General features: G+C 35.1%; 2 protein-coding genes across 8 annotated transcripts; one reads left to right on the top strand and one right to left on the bottom strand.

Moving 5' to 3' along the window:
- Nucleotides 1-1,525: 1,525 nt before the first annotated feature.
- On the bottom strand, nt 1,526-16,091 carry LOC109086818 (sodium-coupled neutral amino acid transporter 5-like). 4 transcript variants are annotated; one of them, XM_042762293.1, is made up of 17 exons: nt 14,912-15,063; nt 14,649-14,774; nt 9,251-9,385; nt 8,287-8,371; nt 7,892-8,007; nt 6,135-6,208; nt 5,934-6,026; nt 5,695-5,776; nt 5,194-5,276; nt 4,752-4,810; nt 4,511-4,639; nt 4,316-4,395; nt 4,119-4,219; nt 3,861-3,976; nt 3,617-3,761; nt 3,425-3,528; nt 1,526-3,348 (listed from the first exon to the last, which is right to left on the bottom strand). In XM_042762293.1, exons 3-17 carry the CDS (start codon nt 9,313-9,315, stop codon nt 3,247-3,249), a joined length of 1,434 nt encoding a protein of 477 aa, XP_042618227.1. In that variant the 5' UTR covers nt 9,316-9,385; nt 14,649-14,774; nt 14,912-15,063; the 3' UTR covers nt 1,526-3,246. The 4 variants fall into 4 exon arrangements, with proteins under 4 accessions (XP_042618227.1, XP_042618225.1, XP_018956659.1 ...); XM_042762291.1 differs by lacking the exons at nt 14,649-14,774; nt 14,912-15,063 and adding an exon at nt 16,063-16,091; XM_019101114.2 differs by lacking the exon at nt 14,649-14,774 and having other exon boundaries at nt 14,912-15,068.
- A 1,652-nt stretch (nt 16,092-17,743) lies between these two features.
- LOC109086849 (serine/threonine-protein kinase 38-like) lies at nt 17,744-26,182 on the top strand. Of its 4 annotated transcripts, XM_042762289.1 has the most exons (15): nt 17,853-17,887; nt 18,481-18,568; nt 18,931-19,067; nt 19,523-19,574; nt 19,746-19,868; nt 20,439-20,522; nt 20,610-20,733; nt 20,842-20,996; nt 21,105-21,207; nt 21,570-21,631; nt 21,862-21,979; nt 22,062-22,185; nt 22,439-22,534; nt 23,112-23,218; nt 23,333-26,182. In XM_042762289.1, exons 3-15 carry the CDS (start codon nt 18,937-18,939, stop codon nt 23,467-23,469), a joined length of 1,416 nt encoding a protein of 471 aa, XP_042618223.1. In that variant the 5' UTR covers nt 17,853-17,887; nt 18,481-18,568; nt 18,931-18,936; the 3' UTR covers nt 23,470-26,182. The 4 variants fall into 4 exon arrangements, with proteins under 4 accessions (XP_042618224.1, XP_042618221.1, XP_042618223.1 ...); XM_042762290.1 differs by lacking the exon at nt 18,481-18,568 and having other exon boundaries at nt 17,744-17,887; nt 23,112-23,206; XM_042762287.1 differs by lacking the exon at nt 18,481-18,568 and having other exon boundaries at nt 17,744-17,887.
- The last annotated feature ends 324 nt before the right edge of the window (nt 26,183-26,506 follow it).

Here is a 26,506-nt window from a genome sequence, read left to right as displayed (position 1 = left end):
GGCTTTATAGTAGCAAATTAAGTTTAGCTTTTGATGAAATTATACACTGACACAGTTTTTCATGTTTAATACTGCAGCTTGCTTTTAAGCAATATATTGAATAAAATGGATGTAAATAGCCTTCATGTGACGTGACTTCACGGGAGTGCCAATTTGCAGAGCTCGTGCAAACACACTCATGTTGCTATGAACAGATGCTTTTTATAATAATAATAATAATAATAATAATAAAAATGCTTGCTGTTCTCTACATTATTGTTGTGTTTATTTAGTTACTGAGAGGAAAGCGCACAGCACATATTAACATATTCATATAAACGTTGCTTTCATCAGAGTGGACGGCATCGGGATGTTCGATAACAGTGTACGGCTGCTCACATAGCCTATTTCGAACTTCATTTTACCCCTAAACGAAGAAGAACTTTATTTTAAGAATATAGCGGCCTTAAAGGAAGTTGCTTGTTAAAGTGATGCTGTCAGTGATATTGTGTAGAGAAACATAGAATGAAAGTATATGGTTGTTTACTGCTGTGTATCTTTTGCATTTTCAATATTTAAGAATAGGCCTACTGTCCAGAAATCGGCTATTTGTAAATATTAATATGACTTTGATTTTGTTTTATGCACTGACACTGAATTCTCCAAGCTTACAGATGTGAAAGAAGACTTGTTCATCAGGAAGTGGTAAGGGACCAAAGAAATACCATTCTTGGAAGAAAATGGACATCAGTCACTATATGAGGCCTGAAACCGATCTCGAAATATCCGAATGCATGCGCTTTTTTCCTGTTCACACTGTCATAGAACAGTTGTTTAACAAGTTCGAAATGTTTAAATATTCTTGTTTAACAGTTTTATGTTCAGCATACTGTAATAAAACCGTTGAACGAACACACAGTATTATAATTGTTTCCATGTTAACAATCAATATATAGGCTATGCTACTTCAATGGTTCTTTGTATGATTTCATAATAAAGGTATCTAAATTGTTAAGAGACTATTATCTTTTATTTTAAAACCTAAAAATAATTGCTCAGGAACTCAGTTTTGTAAGACACGTACCAAAAACATTACATTAATATGTTTACTAAAGTAACACAGTTTGTGTTCTTTTTTAACACAACTCAATGTGTTATCCCTGAGCACACTCAGAACGTGTTAAAAATAATACGTTGTGTTGTTTTTAGTACACATTTGTTTTAAGAGTGTACCTTGAAATTTTGTGTCCAAAACATCATGTTAATATCATGGTACTTTATTGTATGCAACATATAAATTAGTATATGAAGTGTAAAGACGGTATGTATTTAGATGAGTCTATCTTTGGAAACAAGATCTACTTAAAAAATAAAAAAATTAAAAAAAATAAAATCAACGAATTTTTAACGAAAAATCTAATCTAAACGATCTCGGGCGCCCCCTGCTGTCTAGCCACCTACCTTGCAGGCGGCGCCCTTCTTCCAGATTTTCAAGGTCGGGGTCAACCATGTTAGAAAATAGTTTTCTAAAATAAAACCAGTCGTCTTTAAACAATCTTTCAACTTTATTATTCAAGCCTAGAGAGAGCAATGTGTTCAACAATAAATACATGTATTTCCTAACATGGAATGTGTGAGTAATGTGAAATGCTTAAATTGTTTCCATTAATTTAATGTCAGGCACTTTAAAAAAAAAAAAAAATCATTGGAAAAAATGTGAATCAATTTAAATTTAATAAGCTTCCCATTAATTATTGATCTGTTAAGTATTTTGTTTCATTTTTGCTCAGCATTCATGTCCATACTGTGAAAAAGACCAGAATATGTACACATATGTACAACAATTAATAGAAAGTTTCTTCCATTTCACACACAATATGTACATAAAAGACTATACAAAATAAGCATACATGTTGACATTAATGATAAAGTAGTCCTGGTCCATGTAAACCCACAGATACTGATGAGGTGTAACAGAAACGGACATATTATAGTATGACACATTTCAGTAAACTTGTTGATAATGAAATCTGCAGGCCCAGCATTGCTGTGTTATGCTGTAGTGACCTTTCAAAAGAAAAGATCAACATCATTCATTATTGTCTGGTCCATTTCTGGAGTGGAGTAACACTTAAACACAACATGTCACCACGCAAACCACAAATTTATCAAGCTTGTTAAAGTATGCTCATTTTCAAGATGTTCAAAAGTATTTCCAATCATACAACAAACAAAATAACATACAACATGAAAAATCTTCAAAAGTGTTGTGTGTTTCTTGAATATTACTCGATAACTAGTATTCAGAGATTTATGTACCTTCTCCTCTATAAAACAGAATAAAGAAACGTTGTCATATGAATGTGTCTAGAACTGCACTAAAAACTAATGGAGTACTGTAAGACATCTTGTTCTTTAGATTTCATTTCTTTGATCATGTAACAGAAAAAACTGAAAAAGTACCAATACTTCAGGTTCTTCATCGGACATTTAAGCATTGTGCTTAAACATATTGATGAAATTCATCACAAAACTGTACACTTTTCCTATTTTAATAATGTTATAAACTGTTTTTGGGACTGCTGAATGATAGAACTGCCTATCATTTATCAAGAATCATATCAACTGAAATTCACATACAGTGGGGTCCAAAGGTTTGAGACCAAATAGAAAATATGGGATTCAAAATCAAATTTAACCTAGTTTTTAAATCTAGTTTTAGGACAAAAATCTTAGCAAATAAATTATAATGATTATGATAAAATTCAGTTGTTTAGGAGCATCAGATTCTAACATTTCACTTAAATTTTAATAGTTTTTAGAATGAAAAAAAATTGTGTATTGAACTAGAATTTTCACTAATGAAAGGCTTTTGGAGCTCAATTATAAAAACAGACACTGTCAGTGTAAAATGCTCTGTGTAGCAGGAGGTAGACTTCAAACTGCATGTTTACAACTTTGGCAATATAGATGAGTGAATTCTCATCTCAGTTTCACAGTTTCGTGTAGTTGAGGAAGTTCCATCTGCCAGTCATAACAGCAATACTTTTGCAAGAAAAATTGTCTTTAATTAAAAATACATTTATAAACAGGGGTGCATATAAGTTTTTCAGCCTGGTTCTCAAAAGAGCCCCTGGAGATTTTATATATATATATGATATCTATCAGAGTAATGAAACTGAACCTGGTTCAGAGGTTTCAGGTGCAGGAGTTTGTGTTCTGTATTAGATTGTGGTCTTTACATGTTGTAATCCAGTTGTAGCTCTTTCAGTGGCCACCCGACGTCTTCTTTCCGGTGACCCACTCTATCATGATGAATGTAATGCTCATAATCATGAAGATGAAACCCAGTGTCACAAACACCAATGCCTGGAAAACAAAAGAATGTGAGAAAAAAGAAGCCATAGATCTGTAAAAGTTAACATAAATTTTGTCTGATTCTCACCTGGATTTTTGGCCGAGATTTCAACGGCTCCTGTTCTTCAGGGACGATGCAAATGTAGAATATTCCCGGAAGAATGAAAATGAGGCTGGGAGCAGATGTGGCACCTAAAACAAAAATCATTCAGGTCAATACCGCATTTGAATTATATTAATGCGACAATTAAAATCCTCTACGTGATAATATTTGACTTACCGATGAAGCCGAAGATGTCACGAATGTTGGGCACGAAGATGACGAGCAGGTTGACTAAGAAGAGGAGACACACAGCGATGGAGATGTGACGCACCCAGTGGAAAGGCTTATCAGGGAAAAGAAGCTGCAAGACGGCACGACGAATCTAGAGAAAAATAAGGCACTGTCAACACTCAACCAGCACGATTAAGAGGAATCATATGCAAGCAATAATGAGCCAGGAAAACCAGGAAAATGAAAGTACCGGGAAGAGGACCACTGGAACGGTCAGCGTCACTGCTATCAGCACAGCCAGCCGAACACACAGCATCAGGGTGTCTTTTTTACTGTACATCTCCAGAAGCTCTGACTTCACATTTCCTACACAGATGTAGATTGTTAAAACATTTTCAAAGATAACAAACCTTGAAATGTAGGTACTTATTTACCATGGTACTTTGTAAATGCCATACTTCTAGAACTAGGTGTAGGTATTTTTGTTTGCTTGTGAAGTTTCTCTTACCATAGAAGGTGAGGTAGCCAAAGATGGCAGTCAGCAGATACATGACAAACATGGCCAAAATAGAGATATTTGCAACGTTTTGCATGCGTGTCTTGTTTGGACTGAAATGAGGAGACATAAATACAAAAATATGTCAATACATAAAAAACGATTTTTAAAGCCATTGTGAATGAACAAAAGTGCAATTCCAGTCTTACGTTTTGAGTTCTGTATAAATGGGCAACACTTCAGGATGGCACACAAAAGCAAAAGCCATAATGGGAATGGTAAAAGCAGTCTATGATGAATAAAAAAACAAACAAACAAACATGAAATTAACTGATTAATTCATTGCACTTAAGCAAAAAGTGTACATTATAATAATGTTCTGATTTGCAGTTTATATCTCTAACCTGTGGGTTGATAGTTACAAATTTGGCTTCACACGTGTCATCCGTAGAGTTGTTTATGCTTTCAGTGACACCAGTTTCATTATAGCTGTGTTCTAAAGAACACTCTGTGACAAACTTCTTGTAGATAACCTAGTAAGGAACAATGGCGAGATGTTTTTATTTGTCACAACTACATAAGAGTCATTATTAATATAGACTGGTGTTTTTATACTGTATGTAGGTGGATGAAGAGTGGACTTACAGATATGAGGAAGAAGACCATGCAGCTGAGAGAGAAACCACTGGTGTAGCCCAGATACCCTAAAATAAATGCATGAATATATGATAAATGCATGTTCATGCTATACCAATTTTAATCATTTTTAAGGCTCAACTGGTAGATACTGATACAATGTATTGCTTTAATGAAGGCTTTCACTACACCACACCGGTGTGGTCATATTAGCAAACCTCCTTCTGTTGTTTAGCGTGCCAAATTCACGTGACCATCTTGAAAATGAGTGAAATCTTTTTTGCCCTTACATGATATTGATTTTAAAAACATTGTTTGAGACACTCAACATAGATCTTTAGTGCAGATGTGTAAATGTTTGATTGTGATTATTATGAAATACAATGGAATGAGAAATGACAGAGGGGGGAAACAAAATGAAAGAATGAAAGGAAAGGAGGCAGGATCCTACCAAGTCGTTTCATTAACGCCAGGGGAAGAATGATGCCGACACTAACGATGATGATGAGACACCTCCCATCAACAAACCAGTAACTGACAAAGAGAATAAATGTAAATGTTTCACACAACATATCATGTCAGAAAGGGTGATATGATTATGAAAAGCAGTCAGAATGGACACTTCAGAGTTTGTTTTAGCCATACACAGCGAGTTATAAATTAAATAAAAATCAAATACAGTGAGGTTCAAAGTCTGAGTCTATTTAGAATTTAAGAGGGATCAACATTGTGCTTCAAAGGAAGCAAACAACTAACCTTTGATACAAAGGATTTCACATGCTCAATGCCACAAATTTGCTTATTTGATTAGTGACTTTGAAATAGTACATAATCTATAGTGTAATAGTTCTCATTCATTTTACATCATGTTTATTTGTTTAATCTTTTTCAGAAACGTACAATTTTGAACCCCACTATATTCAGTGCATCAGTGTTATGTTCTGGTACTCACGTTGAGTTTTCTGGCAGTTCCATAAGACCCTGAATAATATAAGGTAACTCTATCTTCACAATGAACAGGTAACTGGACATTGCTGTTGGATCAAATGAAGAAACATTGAGTGTTATAGTGCATCTGTATTCAGCTCTCATATTGCTTTAAGTAGTTATCCCTTTGATTTATCAGCTGTGATGTCTTTTTGACATTGTGAGTAACTACTGAAATTTATACAGTAAAATGTTTAATTTTACCTCCAATGTTGTGCAGTGTTATAATGCATGCTGCTAAGATTTTCCCTGGTGGACCAAATGCACGGTACCCAAGCTGTTCATATGCACGGATGCCTAAACAAACATAACAGAAAGTTAAGAAGAAAGTCAAGGTGCAATTTTAACATAGCGTGTGATGTTATCAGGATTGTCTTAGGAGATAAAAGAGATAATGTTTCTCACCAACCACTCCTGCAGTCTTCAGAAGCAGGTGAATGGAGTAGGCAGAGAGAAGAGCGATGAGTATCAACAGGATTCTGCAAACAGTTTACACAAATAATGAAACTAGATAAACAACAACAGCAAAAAGCAACTTCCCACAAGGAATGCTCCAAACCTGTATGTCTTTCTGTCTTTAGTAAAGGACAAAGAATATATTTTGAATAAAGTTTTTGACCATCCAAAGAAAGTCAAACGGGTACAAAACAACACTGGATTCCCATGTCTTTCGTTGTATAGAAAAACAAAACAAAAACATTGTACATGTTACATTGCACATCTTTTTTATGTTCCACAGAAGAAAGTCATGTTTGAAACAACATGAGGGTGAGTAAATGTTGATAGAATTACAATTTTTGGATGACTTTAAAATATTATTTTAATCTTGCTCTTTTAGTTTTACAGATTGTCAGACTCCTTAGCCAGTCACTTGTCTTTCAGAGGTGCTTAATTTATCACGATTAGGCAACCGAAACTGCAGTTTGATGAGGGATATTATCACCAGTTGACAAGGAGATGACAGAGGAGACATAAATCTAACCTCTAATCTCATTAATGATGCATTAGGCATTAGTGTATTTCTTTGGAGTACAACTTACAACAACACTGTCACACACACAAACAAAGTCTTGGAAGTGAAAGTATACAAAATAACCATACATTACGTGTTCTATGAGTTAACCCTTCCCCCTAGTATCTATTTACATATTGGCAGGAAGTTTGTTGTGTTGTGTGTTTTTTTTTTTTTTAGCTGTTGAGATTGAAACTATACTAGCAACTTTTTTCTTTGTTTTTCTTCTCTCTCTCTTTCTCTCATACAACAAGCTGCTTGAAAAGCCTGGTTGAGCTAGACAGACAGACAAATAAACAGACAGACAGACAGGCTTTGATTTGAGTACAGATTACAGCATGCTATTATTAACCCTCTCAGGTCTGATCTGTAAGCTGTGCGTGTGCAGGTGTCACATCATAGACACACAGTTGCGTTTAAGCTCCCTACACAAATAAAACCCTGTCATTCACAAGGATTAGCTACTGCATTAGTTCTATCAAGAAGCATAGTTCTATTTAGTTGTTGTTTTATACTATGTCTGCTGTCAGAACTTGTGAATTCACCCTAGCACTCGATTTGTAAGGAACATGGTATGTGGTATGGAAGCAGGAAAAATTGAAAGAATGCATCTTTAGCACTGGGTTTGCCCGACTTATCCTCACAGCGGATTAAGTTACATGATACCTCAGCCAAGAAAAAGCAAATATTTGAGTTTGTATTGACTTAGCATTTGTAAGGCTGGTTGTGACTGGCAAGTGTACATGACAGAGGCACACTGGAGTATGGCTGGATATGCCTATGCAATTAAATGTAGATGGACACAAAGAAGCCTTAATGCTCGGTCAGGCCAAACCCAAACACGCATACAGAGCACATGCATTCCCTGCTGAAGTTAATGAATAAAACGCAGCCAAATGCCAAAAAGAGACATCATTCCACTTAGAACCTGAAATGTTTTGTTGACACTTGTAACTAGGACACATACCAGAAAGACTAGATGGCTCTTCAACTCATATAGTATTTACACACTGTACTTATTTGTTGATGACATTAAAGAAACACTAGAACTATTTTGCATTATTACACCTTCATTAACCTTTATTTTTATTATGTATTATAGCACAAATCAACCTAAATGTGAAAGAATAATTGGAAGTGTTTGACTTACACAAAAAGGATGATTCCGGTGTTGGCCATGGCGTAAGCCAGTCCCAGAATTCCACTGCCCATAATGGCATTACTGAGGTTGAAAATAGACATTTGGAAAGAAGTCTTTCCCTCAAACTGGAATAAAAGATGAATCGGGTATTAGTCATGAATTGTATATCTGTTTATCTCAATAGGTTATTTTAGCTTAAATGGTTGTTTCACTTTTTCTGTGTATTAACTCCACCAATAATTAGCAGGATGGATTAATTAGAGGTTATTCCTACTGTTACACGTTATACTTAACTGTAATATGGAGCGTCTATATTTGTGAGTGTTTTACATCATTCTAATTAGTTTCACCCACCCATATACAGTAAGTTTTTGTGAAGTCAACACTGAAATTTGGATACTCACATCTGTAAACTGAGTCTCTGTATTTCCATTGCTTTTGGTGGGGAGGAAGTTATCTCCCTCTGTCATGTTTTCAAGGGCATCAAATCTGTAATACAAGGAAAAGTAATATTGTTTTTATGTAAAGTAACAATCAAGTGTGAATTGCCCTGTTTTGAGTTCTGTTTCATCATGATTTGAGAAATGCAGGAAATGTCATAGCTACTGAGTCACTTTTTGACCTTTTAGCAGATAAGGACCCTTAATATATAAGACTTGTTTGTAATTGCATTAATGCAACAGGTTCATGAATGTTGTATTAATAAATGCCTTTGAAACAGGGATCTCAAACTCAAATTATCAAGCGGTCAACTGTGTTGTTTTCTATCGGGGGCAAACTAAACAGCTGCAACAAATATAAGTGTTTTTACAACATGAATATGGCTCTGTGTTTTTATCTTCAAAAATTTTTTTATTTAATTGTTAATAAAGCTGAAATAAAAGAAAATATTAGATGAAAACATGTATAAGTTTAAATACTAAAATTACTAACTGAAATAAAATTAAAACATAAATAAAAAGAAACTGAAACTATATATTTAAATTATATTTTATTAGAACAAACACTTATAAAAATGACAACAGCACATAAAATTACTCTAAAATTAAAATGAAACCGAAAATATATAGTTAAAAGCAAATTTAAAATATTAATAAAAAAATATAATAGTAAATGAATAATAGTAAAAAAACAATCATATGTAAAAATCATATGAGATAACATTATTGGCCAAACCAACATGCGAGTGAAAATTGATTTCTGATTTAATGATAGTAACACCTGAGTTTAAGATCCCTTCACAACTTGAATATCCAATATACTTTCAAACCAAGCTTTGCTTAAAGCAGCAAAGGTTACAAACTAAAAGATATAATGACATGTAAAATTTGATAACTTTTTTTTCTGAGTGTTGGTGTGGAAACGTACCCATTCTCTGGAATTTTGCCAGGGCTGAGCTCATGGTGACCGTTTGACATTTTCTGTAGTTCCATTTTAAACTTCACAACAATTAAAAATCCTCCAAAGAACACTGCCTGTAAGCTCAAGCTCTGTAAACACAATCTGAAACACAGAAAAAGGTTCTGGGATAAATTATAATTTTACTGAAAACTGAAATTACTGTAAAACATAAAAAGTGCAGTGTGAAAATGTCTAATATCTGAAAAATAAATTGCAGATAAATGCTCAAATCTGTTTGAGCAGTGAAATCAGTGACAATCACTTGCAACATTTCTCTTACTAATGTGCAACAGGAGCATAACCTTCACATAAATATCAAGGTTGAGGAGAAGGCATGGAAAAAGTAACGGTAAAAACATTCCACAGAGCATTACTGCATGCTAAAAACACCTAATGGAAAGATTAGGCTTGATATAAAACAGCTGTGAGTGTCTATGTGTGTATTTCCCATCATCATATTCAGGCTGGTTAGTTAGTTAGTTGTGGGCAGTATTCTGAAGCTCTAGTGTTTTTAAAGCATGATTACTGTAAACAAAGTAAAAATACACTATAATTTTAATATGTGGGAGGTGCAATTACATGCAGGTTAACTCTACTAAAGTAGTAACCTAAAAACTAAATATATATTCAGATCTTCCCAGAGTGTTTTATTAAAGGTCAAATGTGTATAAATATAAAGATATGGCAGAAATAAGAAGAGTATCATGCTATTGCATTTTCAGCTGACTGTTTTCACACAGGTTTCCTGTACACGATTGCCATTGGTCAGGTGAATTATAACTCTGCCTCCAAATTCTTGCTTTTGTTTAAGCTATTGTAGCTGCATTAGTTGGTCGGGATGCTAAACCAGGAGGTCAAGGTTTTTCTGGTTAGCATGGCCCTATGCTAACAGCTTTCTCCAAGTATTACAGACCTCTTTGACTTAAACAGAGCAATGTTTTCATAGTGTCGCAGAGCTGTGAAAATCACCCTATGAATTGCTGGATTGTCTCTCATATTAAACTTGGATAGGGGGAAGTATTTTACGTTTTTGGTGTAGTACATTTATAATATATTAACTAATTAACAAATTATAATCAAGTACTTCACATGTGCTTTAGTGTGTTAGTTAGCACACCAAAATAAGTGTATTTTTTAAGCATTGCAAAAGATCATTAAAACAATTATTTACAATTTACAATAAAACTTTTAATTTGACTTTTTAAAAAGTGTGCTTAGGAAACAGTCATGAAATACACTTGAGTGGCCTTTTATTTCATTTATTTTGTATTATCTGCAAGTACACATTTAAAAAAAAATACTTTTTTAACCATTTGAAGTACACTAAAGTGCACACTGAATACAATTTAAGTGCTTTTCTCTTACACAAGGGTAATTAAGCATGAAGCTTTTGATGATGGACACATCATAGTGTGAGCCGTACATTATGATTAAGCATAAATACCAAGAATTGTATGCGTTTGTCATATTGGCATCTTTTAGTACAAAATAGCATGACTGATGCAACTTTTCTTAAACTTGCACTCTCAGCATGACAAGGAAACATTGTTAAAAATGTGCAGTTCTGGTAGGTCAGGAAATACTTAAGTCTTGATCTGTCATTCAGTATACTGGCAGTAGCCTTATTAGGGAAAATGTCTGTATTCATTCAGGTCTTTATTTGGATTCTCTGACTACTTTAAGTCTTGCCAAAAGCTTGGCAAGCACAGAACTTCAGTGTTTAGTGGTCAAGCTACTAGCAAAATAAGTCGATGATTATAAAGTGTCAGAACTTTATGTAGCTTTAGAGCCACAAATTAATTAATGGTCCATTCAAAACACTACATTTAAGACCACCATCATATTCTGTACAATATATTATGTGCTTGTTTAAAATAAAAGCAAAACAAGAGATATTCAGTTCAAGTGAAGTGGACTTTAACAGCGTTCCATTACTGAATGGCTGTAGCTGTTTGGTTAAAGTGCAAAATATGTCTATGGAAAAGAGGTTAATGCAAAAGTTACTCTTGACAAACCATCAACTCACTGCCCAAATGAACAACTGGTGTCAAATAAAGCATGAAGTGAATAAAACATGTTACAGAAACTGCAAAGCAAGGGAAGTTAAGCCTGTGAGGCAACTCTACATGACTTGTCTGATGCAAGACTTTATCTGTACTGAAACAGAATGAACCTTCCTTCACACCCTTATTCAAACACGCTTTTGTTCCAACAGGAAGTGGATGTTGAGACAGTACTCACCACTGTGGGATAAATTGAAAAAGTCTCTAAATGTAGCTATGTGGTGTCCTGAGGTCAGAGTCTTCATTCATTCGTTTGTTTCTGTGTTGCCTTAGTGAAGCTGTGCAGCTTGTGTGAGCAGACGTTCAGAGCTCACCTGTGTCCTGAGATGGGGGAGGGTAGGAGATTTACTCCTGTGCGGAGGAGTGAACATGTGTCTTTGTTTAGGGACGCCCTGGCACAAGTCCACCATCTTAACACTCTTGTATATGTTAAAAATAGCAAATCTGTAGAGTTTTCTATGTATGATGTACATTTATATATGAACACATATTATTATATGGCTGAAAAAGACATTCAGGTATTAGAGCACTGAAGAATGGTCAGGGGGCATTGTTTAATATGGGTGGGCTATAAAATTGGATAAGGGGTTATAAAGATGTTGCAAGTGCATATTTTCCTATCCCGGTTGTGACTTAAACCTGAATACACACCAACTCATGGGGACTTGAGTCACAATGGGGAACTAAATTTAGGTCTCTACGGGGAAACAAGCTTATAAATCATACAGAAGGAATTTTCTTTTTTGAGAATGCAAAAATGCAGAAAGTTTTCTGTGAGGGGAAGGAGACATAGACAGTAAAAGAAATGGACACAGCGACCCCATTGGACAATTGAGACAAGTGAAGCCCGTTTTTAGCGATTTTTTAGCACTTTTTCTGACGCGCAGACTCAAAAAACTTGATGACGTCAGCAACCTGTCTGACAGATGTTTCTTCTAGTGAGCGGCCATCGTTAATCTTGCAGTTCTTTGGCGTGAGTGAGCAGGAGTAAGTATTCTGATTAATTATTTTGTATATAGTATTTTAAAATGTAACGCCAGTACGCCATATCTCTTGACGTCTCCCCGATTGCCTGCGAGCTTCTCCTCCTGTCTGTACGGTAATTTCTCTACTGTGCGACAGAGAGTCGAGTGGTTACGGACGCAATCGTTAGCCTATTTTTACAAAACTGTTTCTTTTCTTCTACGGGGCCATAATGTAACATAGAAGGTAATGGAGCCCTATACATTTTGTATCTTTAGAAATAAATAATGGACAAATGGAGTCTTTAAACGCCTCAGATGCAAAGTTATTCGCTGTCAAAGTGACGCCAAAATGAATGGGAGTCAATGGGATGCTAACGCAAGTGAAGTTCTGCTACAAGAAGGCCACACTCACTTTTTTACTTTCGGAATATACAACATATAACATACAGTTTAGATGTAGAGATGGTGTACAGTTCACTTTGACTTTACTACCTTAATAAAAAGCGGAGTAAATTAAGCCTGTACAGAAAACACGTGTGTGTGTGTTGTGGTAAGTAATAAGATTAGAAGATCAGGGCTTTTTTAAGGTTACATGCATGCACTTGTTCTGCAAGTCAGGGGTGAGCGGGGTGATTTGAGCCTGTGGGGAAGTTGAGCCACCAAAGCTTAAACAAAATTGGTGATATGACCTCAAATATATAAAGAGTTAACCATTTTATTAACCATGTGATGGAGGGAAGCCCATGGGATAATTAATAACTACATTTAGGTTATTTTTGTATGTTGAAGTACTCATGCTTCTTGTGTCTAAACAATTACAGACAAATCTGAAAATATATCACACGTGTTTGTGCTTAAGGAAGTTATAATATGATGCTATAATGTTAGCATGATGTTCTAACTCTAAACTGTAAAAAGTAAAAAAGAAGAAATCTGTCCTTCATTAATCTTTATTATATAATAGGCTATTTGCTATAAAATATTTGACAGATGAAAAAATGAACCATGTCACATGATAAATATTTGGCTAGCCAAAAGTAAGCATGGGTTTGGCTGGAATTGAAATGATATTTATCAAAGTATTGTTAACTTTGTTTTATTTACTAATTTACTCATGCAAGTTCAGTATTTTGTTTTAGTTTCAAATTTTTGCTTTTTAAACTTAATAGAATACAAGAATGCACACAGCACAAGACATAATCCTGATACATGTACTGTAAATCCATTTAAGGACCGCAAAAGTATACATTTATATAATATTAAAAAAAGCCAAAGTATGAGAAACAGTATTTCACACACACACACACACACACACACACACACACACACACACACACACACACACACACACACACACACACACACACACACACACTCTCTCTCTCTCAAGGGATTATACCAGTGTTTGCAGACATGTGGGCATTTGGTCACAAGTGTTTACTTTTAGCTATAATAAAAAGATCGATATTAAAAATGCTGTGTTATTATCGTCATCAAACAGGATGTTCTCACACAAAGACAGGAACTAATGTATATGACTATAGTAGTCACACATATGTGGCTTTCACTCACAGCTACTGTAGTTATAGTTGTATTGCCTTGTGGGTAAAACAAAGATTTACACAGGAGTCAAAACACTAGATGTTATAAAGTCTAATGGTCTACACTTATTAGGAAACATCATCTATTATTATTTTCTGGTAACTTGGCTAAGAAGACATGTCAAATTCTGAGAAATTCAGCTGAACAATATCAGTGATCCAACTCAAGATACACTTTGTGATATCTCACAAGAACAGACTCTTTCACTGAAACGGTATAAACAGTCACAAAGTACCATTACGTACTGTTGGCGTTAAACACCTTTATTCCAAAGTGGAACTAAGGTATGACACATTTTAAACCAGTAAAGTGGCTTTTGATGCTCTAAATGTGTGAAAAATGAAACTGCTACAGGAATTGATTGCATAGTGGAAATGTGCTGGATTATCTAATACTCAACCTTATTCCACCACTTCAACCTTAATTTACCCCACATCCTGTCTACATCACACGTGAATCCTGTGAATCTGTAATTTGTGTTTGAGTATTTGAGAATACGAGTGAGAAAATGCTCAGTTATGAATATTCCAATTCATAACCCATATCAACCATGAGTGCCATTGTAAACCAGGAATATTCAAATCTAAGTTTATTCTTAGTAAAATGAAACAATCTAGATATACGCATAGTAGTCTGTACAATAGCAGCCATTACAATTATATGAGAAATACGTAATATGCAATAATTCTACTAAGATTAAATGGAGAAACAGTATAAAGATCCATGTGAACCTACATACAACTGTTTGATTGTTCTCTGAGTTGCTTCTGTCATGAATTTATGTTGCTTTCGCTTTATAGATGCCATGATGTGCCACATGGTCCCCTTACTTCCTTCTCAGAGATGATCTCATGAATGGTGCTAACAATTAATCAAGAAACAAATGAATTATTAACTAGAGACTTTGTATAAAGAAACCGTTAGATAACTGTCAACTGTGTTGTTTTGTACTGGCTTACTGTTGAGAGAATATTTGAGAGATAATGTAGTTTTCTTACCTTTCGATTCTTGAATTAATAATCTTCAGTGTAGGCAACAAACAGATCTTCCAGCATATACAGAGAGAGAAAAATGACGGTTTTTAGGATGATACTCCTAGATGGTTCTTGAGTATGTCATCTTATACAGACAGATGGAGTGAAAAGGAGAGAGAGAGAGCTTGAAAGACGAAAAAGTGGTAGTTTATAGTAAGGGAAGTTTTAAGCCACTCCTTCTACTCTAAGAAAGAGCGGGACTTCCAGTTTGTCCCGCCTTGTTTTTTTAAATCAGATAACTATGCTCTGAAACTCATATCTCTTTTTTTCCTTTTCCTTTTGTGTGTACATACCTAAAATAGTTATAGTTTGAGGACAATATTGTCCCAAGAAGTGAGCTAAATCTGACAAAACCTCATTATGAAGATGTTTGAATCTTGATTCTTGATTGGGAGAAAAAATGGGTCAAAGTTTTGGTTTATAGACTATGAGTTTTATAGACTATGAAAATAATGTATGAAAAATGATATCAACATTCAGTTAAAAAATATTAAAGCCATGTTGTCAGTTTAAGAGCATAATAAGAAGCATGCACCTAATATTTAAAAGTGATGTAAATTGTCATTGCTATCTATATATGCATCCAACCAACAAAAAAACTAACCACATATCTATCTAAAAATAAACACAACTATCTATATATGCTGTCAATCGATAAAAAAATGAATCACATTTTTTTCTGAAATTAATCACGATTAATCCCACATAACATTAAAGTTTTTTAAATATACTTTTATATTACAGTAATTTCACATTCAATCTTCAAATGAATGTACAAACAAAGTCAGCATATATTTAATATTTGTTAATGGCATCTTTTTTATGAAGGCCAGTATCACTGATACCAATTAATACTGATTTCCTTATTAAAAAATGTCCTCCTAATATTTAACCACTGACTAGCCATTCAACATTACATTATAATTAAGAGTTATCAATTTTAACATTTATTAGACTTTAAAAATAACTTCTAATTTAAGTGAATTTAAAACAATCTCCACGTAAACCCAATATAATAAATGTCATATCCAATTCCCCTCGTTAGATGACGTAGTATTTCTTTAAGAGCTGGCGCGGATCTGACACGCATCATATTTTCTCTCAACTCTCTTTACCTTTTCTGACCCATTTCAGTAATGAGCTGACGAGTTGAATTGGGTGTGTTAGATGACGTAGACAGTGCTGGGCTGCTCCGGGACACTTTGGAAAACCCTTTCAGAGACATGTTCTAAATGTTACTCATATGTAACATATTAGCCTAAAGTGGAAGTGGAGCGCGCGTCTGAAACGTTTCCGGTTTGATGTGGTCATAAAGACGTTCTGCGACTGAATAAATTAAATGTACATGCACCTGTCTGGGTGTGTATTGAACTGTCAAAAAACTTCTCATTGTGATCCGGTCAGCACTGCTGGTCACTATCATGTTGTGGTTTGGATGCTGGTTAAGTGTTTTCTTAGTACAACAGCACCTTCGGATGGTGATAGTTGTTACCACAGCAGTGGTTTCAATTCATTTCAAACTTTCAGTCCTTCATACAAAACCCTTTAAACCAGAATGTGTGTGTGTGTATACATGTTTTTATACTGGTGGGAACTTAAACCTGAATACACACCTGCTCATGGGGACTTGTGTCACCAAGATGACCTAAATTTAGGTCCCCATGAGTATAGAAGCTTATAAATCATACAGAATGAGTTTCGTTGTTGTTGTTGTTGTTGTTGTTTTGAGATTGTAAAAATGCACAAAGATTTTGTGAGGGGTAGGTTTAGGTGTAGGGTTGGTGTAGGGAGATAGAAAATACAGTTTACAGTATAAAACCATTACGCCTATGGGGAGTCCCCACAAGGATAGTGAAGCAGACTGTGTGTGTGTGTGTGTGTGTGTGTGTGTGTGTGTGTGTGTGTGTGTGTGTGTGTGTGTGTACCTACTTAACTATATTTTGGAGACAATTTTGTACCCAAAAGTGAGCAAAACCAGACAAAATCGCCAAAAGCCTCAATTTGGGGATGTCCTCATTTGTAAAACTGATATAAAAATAAAGTAAAGAAAGTTTTTTTTTTTAATTGTAAAAATGCAGAAAGTTTCTGTGAGAGGTAGGGGTGGGTTTAAGTTAAAAAAAGTGTCTAACTATCTGTATATAAAACAATACAAGTCTATGTAATGTCCCCATTTAAATAGCCAAGTAAACATGTGCATGCGTATGTGTGTGTAGTGAATTCTGAGCTCTAAACTAAAATTCCAATATCACCAAATTTTGTAATAGCTGTTGGGCAAATAAGTGAACTCAGTTAAACTACGCTGACATGACAAGATCTTTTTCAGATTGTAGAAAGATGTTTCATGTCACGTGTTTATTTATTTATTTATTTGGCTAAAAGAAATGTTTGATATTTTTGTACGTTACTGTTTAATGTGTTTTAAGTTTCTTTCTTATTTAACAGTTTCAATTTAGCTGAAAAGCCTAAAAAATTCTCATACAAGAACAAGAACGAAATTGATTCTTAATAACAGTTCAGTGTGACAACTAGATCTCCCTTATTTAAAAAAACAAACAAAAAATCATTCGTTTTTCTTTTATTTTATTGTTTGACACTATAAATATTTATGTTGTTGCTGTTTTTGTTGTTGTTGTTGTTGTTGTTTAGTCACAAAATGGGTACATACAATTAAACTGAAAAATTATATGAGTGTGCAAATATTGCCAAAGTGGGTATTTGTATAAAAATGTATGGATGAAATTAAATGAAGGAAAACTGATTTCTGTAGGTCAGTTAATTAAATGAAGGTTGACCAAATTTATCTAATTTTAGAAACTACATTTTAGACGACAGAAAGGGTACTTTTGTTTTGTTCCCTTTCCACTCAAACACAAACCCGGAAGAAGGAAATAATGTCCGTCGTCGTCCACTAGCGCAAGTCAGTTTGAGGTCGAGTGAGAGGTAAGCAAACAAGTATTATTTCAAACTAACACATAGTTTACAAGTAAGTAATAGTTTAGTTTTCGGTAGTTTTTCATACTTTGCCAAAGTCGCTTGAGCTCTTATTAGAAATTAAGCTGTATTTTAGCCGTTTCACACTTTGATACGAGAGCAGATGAGTCTGAACAGTTAGCGTCTGCTGCTAGCAGACTGACAGTCTTACTGCACTACTGAGAGTAGTTCTTGATTTGTTCTTTTCATACATCTTTTTAGGCCTGTAATTATTAGAATTATAAGAATTATCAGCATTGTTTTTGCTTTTAAAATTGCGTAAATTCTATATAAACAAACTCGCTGAAAACGTGGGTTTGCACTGACAAACTTTAGTGTGCGTGTTTACAGTGTTTGTTGTTTTTTTTTTTTTTTTTTTTTTTTTTTTTGGTGTCGTGTTTCTCCATGATGGTCTTTATTAGTATTAAGCGTTGTTCAACAGATGCCATGTTTATGTCATGACTTTTGTTCTGATTTTCCTTTTCAACTTTGTTTCATTTTATTAGTCACACGATTTATTCAGTGTAAAATTCCTCTTGATGTCTTTAAATTCTTCTTTCCAGACCTCAGTCTCAGTGACATCAGCTGTGGAAACTGAGTCAGAAGACAAATATAGCGTTTGTTTGAGTTTCCAAGCAGAGTAAAGTAAATGTACGTATTTAATGCTTGTTTTGGCCCCGGCTCAACAAAGGGCCAGTCAGACTTTACAGGCGTGGAATTTCTGGGAAGTGGAGGATTGAGTGTTAAAGGACCGTGGCTTGCAGTGTAAATGTTGTAGCTGAAGTTAAACGCTGCCTTTCACTGAATACCTGCACAGCTATCCCCGTGAAGCTGGTAATGGAATGATCATATTTGGGTGTCCGTGTGGCATCTGAAAGATTAAAAACCCCTGTCATAGATTAAATACAAGGAACAACCTGAACTCTACTTTGTATCTAATTATAAACATGTTAAATTCTGTTCATTCTGATGCAACATTCTCCTTGAATCATCAAAAGTCTTTTCCTGTCCAGTTGACCATGGCGATGACAAGCCAGATGTCCTGCTCCTCGATGAGCAACCACACTAAGGAAAGGGTGACCATGGCCAAAGTAACACTGGAGAATTTTTATAGCAACCTGATATCACAGCATGAGGAAAGGGAAATGAGGTGAGAACCAAAAAAGCAAGAGACCTTTTTTTATGTTATTTGTAGGCATAGACTTTATTTTTTAATTGAAAATTTGTTGTAGCCCACGTACTGGTTGAAATAAGTGAGAAATATTTAGGACTTCTGCAATACTTTCTCTAATGTAGTTTAGAAACTTTCGCTGGTGAACAGGTTTGGCAGGTCTAAATGAATCACTAAGCATTTGGACAAATGCATGTAATTCTTCACATACTGTAGGTTTGTGTGAATATGGTGAGACGAGATCTGTTGTTATCATCCATTGTTTCTTTAAGAACCTCCCAAATTCCAGGGGCCCTTTAATACGTTCTCTTTCATTCCTCTTAAAATGATGTCAGACTAGACGATCACACCTTTCATTTAACTGATGAAACAATTCTGCCTCTTGGTGCTAGTGTTTCATTACATGTCTAAAAGTTATCCTTTATCTGTTACAGACAGCAGAAGCTGGAGAAGGTCATGGATCAAGAGGGCCTAGGTGATGAAGAGGTGAGCTTTTCTGGAATACTGCTGTTTTTTTTCTGGAAGCCATGCCCTGCTTGCATTACAAACGTCTTGATCTTGATACTGGTGGTTTTATAAATATTAAAACACACAGAAGTTCAGAATGATATTTCATGTGATCGGTCGGTTTAATTTCGACTTTTTCTGGTCCTGCAGAAGCGTATCCGGCGGTCTCAGCATGCTAGGAAAGAGACTGAATTTCTTCGTCTCAAACGAACACGGCTTGGATTAGAGGACTTTGAGTCACTCAAAGTGATTGGCCGAGGAGCTTTCGGAGAGGTATGAGCTTCTTTCTGTTAAAGACTACATGAATTCAAAAGTTTTGGCACTTTTAGCATGTTTATGTTAGTTGTGAGGCTGGCTATATATATATAATATATATATATAACATACTTTACCATTGTTACACTTTTTTTTTATATATAAAAAAAAAACGTATTCACCAAGGATCCATTAAAATGATCAAAAAAGATAGTAAAGATGTTTACAATGTTACAAAAGATTTTATAGTTCTTTTGAACTGTCTATTCATCAAAGAATCCTGAAAAAAATATATATCATAGCTTCCTAGACTTATTTTTAAAGAATCATGTGACTCTGAAGACTGGAGTAATGGCTGCTGAAAATTCAGCTTTAACATAACAGGAAGAAATTACAGTTTTAAACATTAAAATTAAAAGTTTTAAATTGTAACATTATTTTACAATATTACCGGTTTTTTTTGATCAAATAGCTGCAGCATTGGAGACCATAAAAGACTTTTTCCATAAACAAACAAACAAACAAAAAAAGGATGATAGTCTATTTTGTGGTATTTTAGCACATTTAAAATCCTCTTTATTTCTCTAGGTGCGGCTTGTTCAGAAGAAGGACACAGGACACATTTATGCCATGAAAATCTTGCGTAAGTCTGATATGCTTGAGAAAGAACAGGTGAGTCTTCACTGAAGGAATCACATATGTCCACACATGACATTTAAGGTTCTTTGCCTTGTTAACAGGTCTGTGTTTTCTGTTCAAGTTGGCCATATTCGAGCAGAAAGGGACATCCTTGTAGAGGCAGACAGTTTGTGGGTGGTGAAGATGTTCTACAGCTTTCAGGATAAGATGAACCTCTACCTCATCATGGAGTTTCTGCCTGGAGGTGAGTGCAGGATGCCAGATCACTTCAAAGAAACTTTTACCATCAAAAAATGGTGCTAAAGCCACTCTAAAGGATGGCTGATATATGTATGTGTGCGTGTTTGCCCAGGTGATATGATGACTCTACTGATGAAGAAAGACACCTTAACGGAGGAGGCCACACAGTTTTATATTGCTGAGACTGTGCTGGCTATTGACTCCATTCACCAGCTGGGCTTCATCCACAGAGACATCAAACCAGACAATCTCCTGCTGGACTCAAGAGTAAAAACACATATTAAAACAGTACTCGAATAGAATCAATCTAATAGCTTTTCAGGTCACATGGTCTAATGAGTGATTCTCATTCACAAGGTCATTTTACTCTTTCAGGGCCACGTGAAGTTGTCTGATTTCGGCCTATGCACTGGTCTGAAGAAAGCTCACCGCACAGAGTTCTACAGAAACTTTAATCACAGCCTTCCTAGTGACTTCAGTAAGACTTATCAGCATCCATAACTCCAGTCTTCAAAGTCACATGATTATTCAGAAATCTAATGTCCCGATTTTCTGCTCAAGAAACATTTCTTATTATTTTCAATTTTCTTATTTTTTTAAAGAATCCTCAATTCTTTTTCTGGATTCTTCAATGAATAGAAAGTTCAAAAACAGCTGCATTTATTTGAAATATAATTTTTTTTTACATTATAATTGTCTTCTCAGTATATTTTAAATTTAATGCATCATTGCTGAATAAGTCTTAATTTCTTTAGAAAAAAATCTTACTGGCCCAGAACATTTAAATGGTATTGTAGCTGATTCTGTGGCAGTAACTTTGTTTTTTGTTTTTTTTTGCAGCGTTCCAGAACATGAACTCAAAGAGGAAAGCAGAAACATGGAAGCGAAACAGGAGACAGTTGGTAAGAGTTTCCTCTTGACCCAATGCTACAAATAGTGGGTGGGTACATATAGATTCAGTGTTTCAGAACGTTATTGTGAAATGATCGTGTTGTTAATATTGTAGTTGATGATTGTAGAAGCACTGTAGAAGGGTTACTATGTACTCTTGTGTAATCCATTACATCTCACAATGTTTTTTGTGTTGTGTCAGTAAGTAAAATAGTTGTTTTTTGTTTGTTTGTTTTTTCAGGCCTTCTCCACTGTTGGAACCCCTGACTACATCGCTCCAGAAGTGTTCATGCAAAATGGGTATAACAAGCTCTGTGATTGGTGGAGTTTGGGCGTCATTATGTATGAAATGCTGATAGGTGAATTGATTTTTGGTCAGTAAATAAAATATGTTTGTTTATTTTGATATATGGCTTAAGTGTTTGTGTGGGTGTTTTTCAGGTTACCCTCCATTTTGCTCTGAGTTGCCTCAGGAAACTTACAGGAAGGTGATGAACTGGCGGGAAACTTTGACCTTTCCACCTGAGGTCCCAATTTCAGAAAAGGCCAAGGATCTGATTCTCAGGTTTAGCTCTCTCACTGCTTAGCATTCTCCCACTTCTCTTTATTTATGGGTTTTATTTTCACCTTTAATTTTTTTTTTTTGGCTGTGATTCTTTGCCTTTATTTTGTACTCTATATTAGCTATAGCTCTTCATTCAATCCAGTGCGTTTTGCTTTGATTAACCATAATGCTAACCCAAATTTTGAAACATGGTTAATTTTAATCAGTCTCTTTTTCTTCACTTTTCAACTTATGTTTTGTTGTTTACCACCAGGTTCTGTTGTGAGAGCGAGCACAGGATTGGAGCTGTTGGAGTGGAGGAGATCAAGACTAACCCTTTCTTTGAGGGAGTGGACTATGACCATATCAGGTATGCTGTCATCACATATAGACAAACACACAGATTAAACTGCTAATGAGTAATGAAATCATCATACTATTAATGTATACAGTCTTTTACATAATGTGTCTTCTAGATGATTTCTAAAATTGTTTTTGAGCTTTGAATGAAAATATATATATTGTGCAGTATATCTTGCCTATGTTGCCTTCCAATTTGTATAAAAAGTAGTATGTGAAATGTGAGGCTTCATTGCATTATAAATATTTCAACAAATGATCTTGTCACATGGCATGTTTCATCCAGAAAATAGTTTTGTTAATTTATTAATTTATTTATGTATCCAGTTCTGTTCAAAAATGACTTTTCTGGTCAAATAATTGGTAAAAACATAAAAAAAAAAAATAAAAAAAATAAAATAAAAAACGTAGTAACTTTGGGGCTTGTATTACTTCTGTTGTCTTCAGTATCACATGATCCATCATTTTTAAAGAAGTCTCTGATCACCAAGGCTGCCATTACTCCAGTCTTCAGTATCACATGATCCTACAGAAATCATTCTAATATGCGTTTTATTTAATTATTTATTTATTTATTTTTTGTCCAGGGAGAGACCGGCAGCTATTCCAATTGAGATCAAAAGCATTGACGACACTTCCAACTTTGACGAGTTTCCTGATTCAGATATCCTCCAGCCTTCAGGTGTGTTTTCAGGTATTTGTAATGCTTACTAAAATACATGACGTTTTTGGGGTTATGCATTTCAAAAAACATCTACCTAAACACTAAATCTGACTGTCTCTCCATCCCCCCCCCCCCTCTCTAAAGCCCCTCCTGTGTCCAACCACACTGAAGCTGATCTGAAGAGTAAAGACTGGGTGTTCATCAACTACACCTACAAGCGCTTTGAGGGGCTGACTGCACGAGGAGGCATCCCAACGTACATGAAAACTGGGAAGAGATAGGCTTCAACAGGACTCGATAACTTGCTGCATTCTTGGAGTGGTTGTTTTCCATTCAGAGACGTTCTCCATCACTCCGCCTCGCATCTGAAGGATCCTGCATCATCCATTTCCTATTTTGACTCACTCAACCATGATTCATGGATGTGGACTCCACCCGCACTCAAGAAATGTTCAGAGTCTTATCTAAGGGCTTATTTTCCTTGAACACCCTGACTGTGCTCGTTTTTCCATCCCTGAGCTTTTCCTTTTTTCATTCTTAAGGATATAAGATTTGAGGCAATCATCTTTTAGGTTGCCAGATTTTGTACATTTTGGAATTGAGATATTTTAGTACACTGACACTGGCAAAAAGGGCTTGAACGGAAGCTGGTTAGACCTTCTCCAACCATAAATGATTTTAAGTGATTTAGCGTTTGTGGTAGAAGCCCTGTCTCAGCCTTTTTCATGTCCACATCTGCTGTACACATCTTAAAGACTGAAAACGTCCCTTTTATTAAATAAGATGGATGTTTTGAAAATCCATACTTCTAAAGACTTCACTTTTCTCCTCTGTTTTCGAAAATTCTTTCTTGTTACGCTCACCATCCAAGATCTCAGTGACAATGGCAAAACACGGGGCTTCATAGTCAGTCTGATCTGAATGTGATTCCCACAAACCCCCAGAGCTGCAGATGTTGCCTTACATTTGGATCCTCCTTATACCAGCAGAAACATCATGAAAGCATTTGCCAGTCAAACCAAATTGTTCATCAACATACCATGAAATTTCACCAGCTGATGTCAAAGACCAAGCAAACTCTACAGACCAGCGTTTTTTATTATTATTTAATGGGTAGTTTCAGCAACCGACTGATTTAGAATTTGTTTGGTGCTGATGCTGTTCTTTTTTAAAATCTTTTTATTTTTGCTTTAATAAAGGGGCTCGTTGCTGATGTTCGGGGAACAAAGCCACATTTTTATTTTATTTTTTAATCTTTTTTTTTTTTTGCATCTTGAGGACAATAACAACACTATTCAGGGATTTGAATTTGATCGAGTCTTCCATATTAATATGGGGATGTAATGTTCAATGCAATTTTTTTATATTACCAAAGAGGCGCCACTTTTCATCGGCTTTATGGGCTTGATTCATGTGGATGCTTTGGCTTTTATACAGCATTAATTAGCAAGCTTATGTCTTAAGCTGTTAATATATAAACTTGTAGCAAAACTTTCATTCCAATATGGTTCCAATCAGTCTGCTTTATTGGAAGCTGCTTTTTTCAGCATGTTGCTTGTGATGGCTGACTTTGTAAAAAAGATTCCAGACATTGAATGACTAAGTCATATTTCTACAATCAGGACCCATATGTCTTCTTTCTGTGACCAAATTGAATGTATCTTGAAGATTAAAAGAGGCTTCTAGAAATTGCATTCATATAGGATTGGCTGGCCAGGAATGATGAGATTCTCCTAAATGCTTGAGTGAATGATTTGGTTACTAGGTTTTATGCTACACAGCATGACAAAGGTTTCGTATGTGGAATTGCTTGTTAGATGTCGAGCTGAGCAGCTGTTTTACACAGTTTACTGCTAGAGAAATATTATCTCAAATAACATATTACTGTATCCCAGAATGCTACAAATGATATGGAACGTAGATTGTGAAATCGTTATTGAATGGTGCATTTTTCTATTCTTAGAGCAATATGTGACCAACTTAGGTCTGGATTTGTATTATTATTGTTATTTTTTAATATATAATAGTCATGGCTGGAGATTTCCATGCTGTCTGAGAGTCGGCCTGATGCATGTTTTTGTGTGCTGGACAAGTCAAAGAGCTTTGAATGAGATGGAGAATTTATATTTTGATTTTCTTTGCGCTGCTTTGTTTCATTTATTCAAGTGTCATTGAATGGGAATATGTGAGGGTGATTTCATGGTTATCGCTTATGAATGATAGCTTGATGGAATTATACACTGTCTCTACAAGAAGCAGATCACAGGCTGAGCTGCTTTGTGTCTTTTGTTGCTGTATCTCACATGCTGAAAACGATCATGAAACAAGCGTGTCAATGAGAGTGTCTGTTTTAAAATTTGCTTGCATCATTGTCCTAAAGTGAGGACTTTATTTGAATGAGGAAAAAGGACTTCTTTTTTTCTTGAAGATTAACAATGCACCTTTTGCTAGTTGTAATGTCATGTATATTTAAAATACACACACGCACACACTTTTCAAGATGTTAAATTCACACTGAATGACTGTTCTGTTGTTTGCCTGTGAGAGTTTGTAATTCTTTCTGCAGCTTTTTTCACCTAACCAGATGTAGACTAGTTTTAAGATTTTTGGGGTCTATATTTGCTTGCCTAAAAGAAAGAATTACACCAATGTGTATAAAGGGGTTTATTCACACTGGCACTAATGCTCACAAACTATCCGTGTGGGAGATCTCAGATTTTTTGCTGATAATCCAGATCTCAAACGCAGTACTGATGGAGGAACAGCATTCCTGCTTCTGAATGGTTTTGAACACGGCTCCATTTTTCCCTGATGTCACATTCTGCTGTGGGAGGTGGACGTTTGTCCTCTCTCTGCCTTAAGTTTGAGTTGTAGAGATTTTTCCTGTGCTGACAGAGCACCTTTCACTGGTTTATTTGTCTGATAGAGAGTTTGTTTTTGAGTGGGCACACTTTGACCTGTTAAACGTCCTCAATAAATTACCAGTTCATTTAATTGTGTGAGGCTCTTCTATTCCACTTACATAGGAACATTTTGTTCCTTAAAAATATATTAACATTATTTTTTTCTGTTTAATATGTAAAATAAGTCCCCTCAACCCCCCCCCCCCCCTTTTATGAAATAACACAGTTCTTGAGAGAAAAATAACAAAAACAAAAACCATTAAATGTATGATGTATAAACTATATGTAAGCTATCTATCTGTCTGTCTATCTATCTTTTTTTGTTTAAACGCATATATAAAATATAGACCCAGGTGCTAAAAATGGCCCCTTAATTTAATAATTATCTCTTCATTTATTTATTTTTAATTGTCCC

This window comes from Cyprinus carpio, chromosome A8, assembly GCF_018340385.1.
Source record: "Cyprinus carpio isolate SPL01 chromosome A8, ASM1834038v1, whole genome shotgun sequence".
Taxonomy (NCBI): Eukaryota; Metazoa; Chordata; class Actinopteri; order Cypriniformes; family Cyprinidae; genus Cyprinus; species Cyprinus carpio.
Note: the sequence above shows the minus strand (reverse complement) of the source record. Positions and strands in the feature narration are given on the sequence as shown.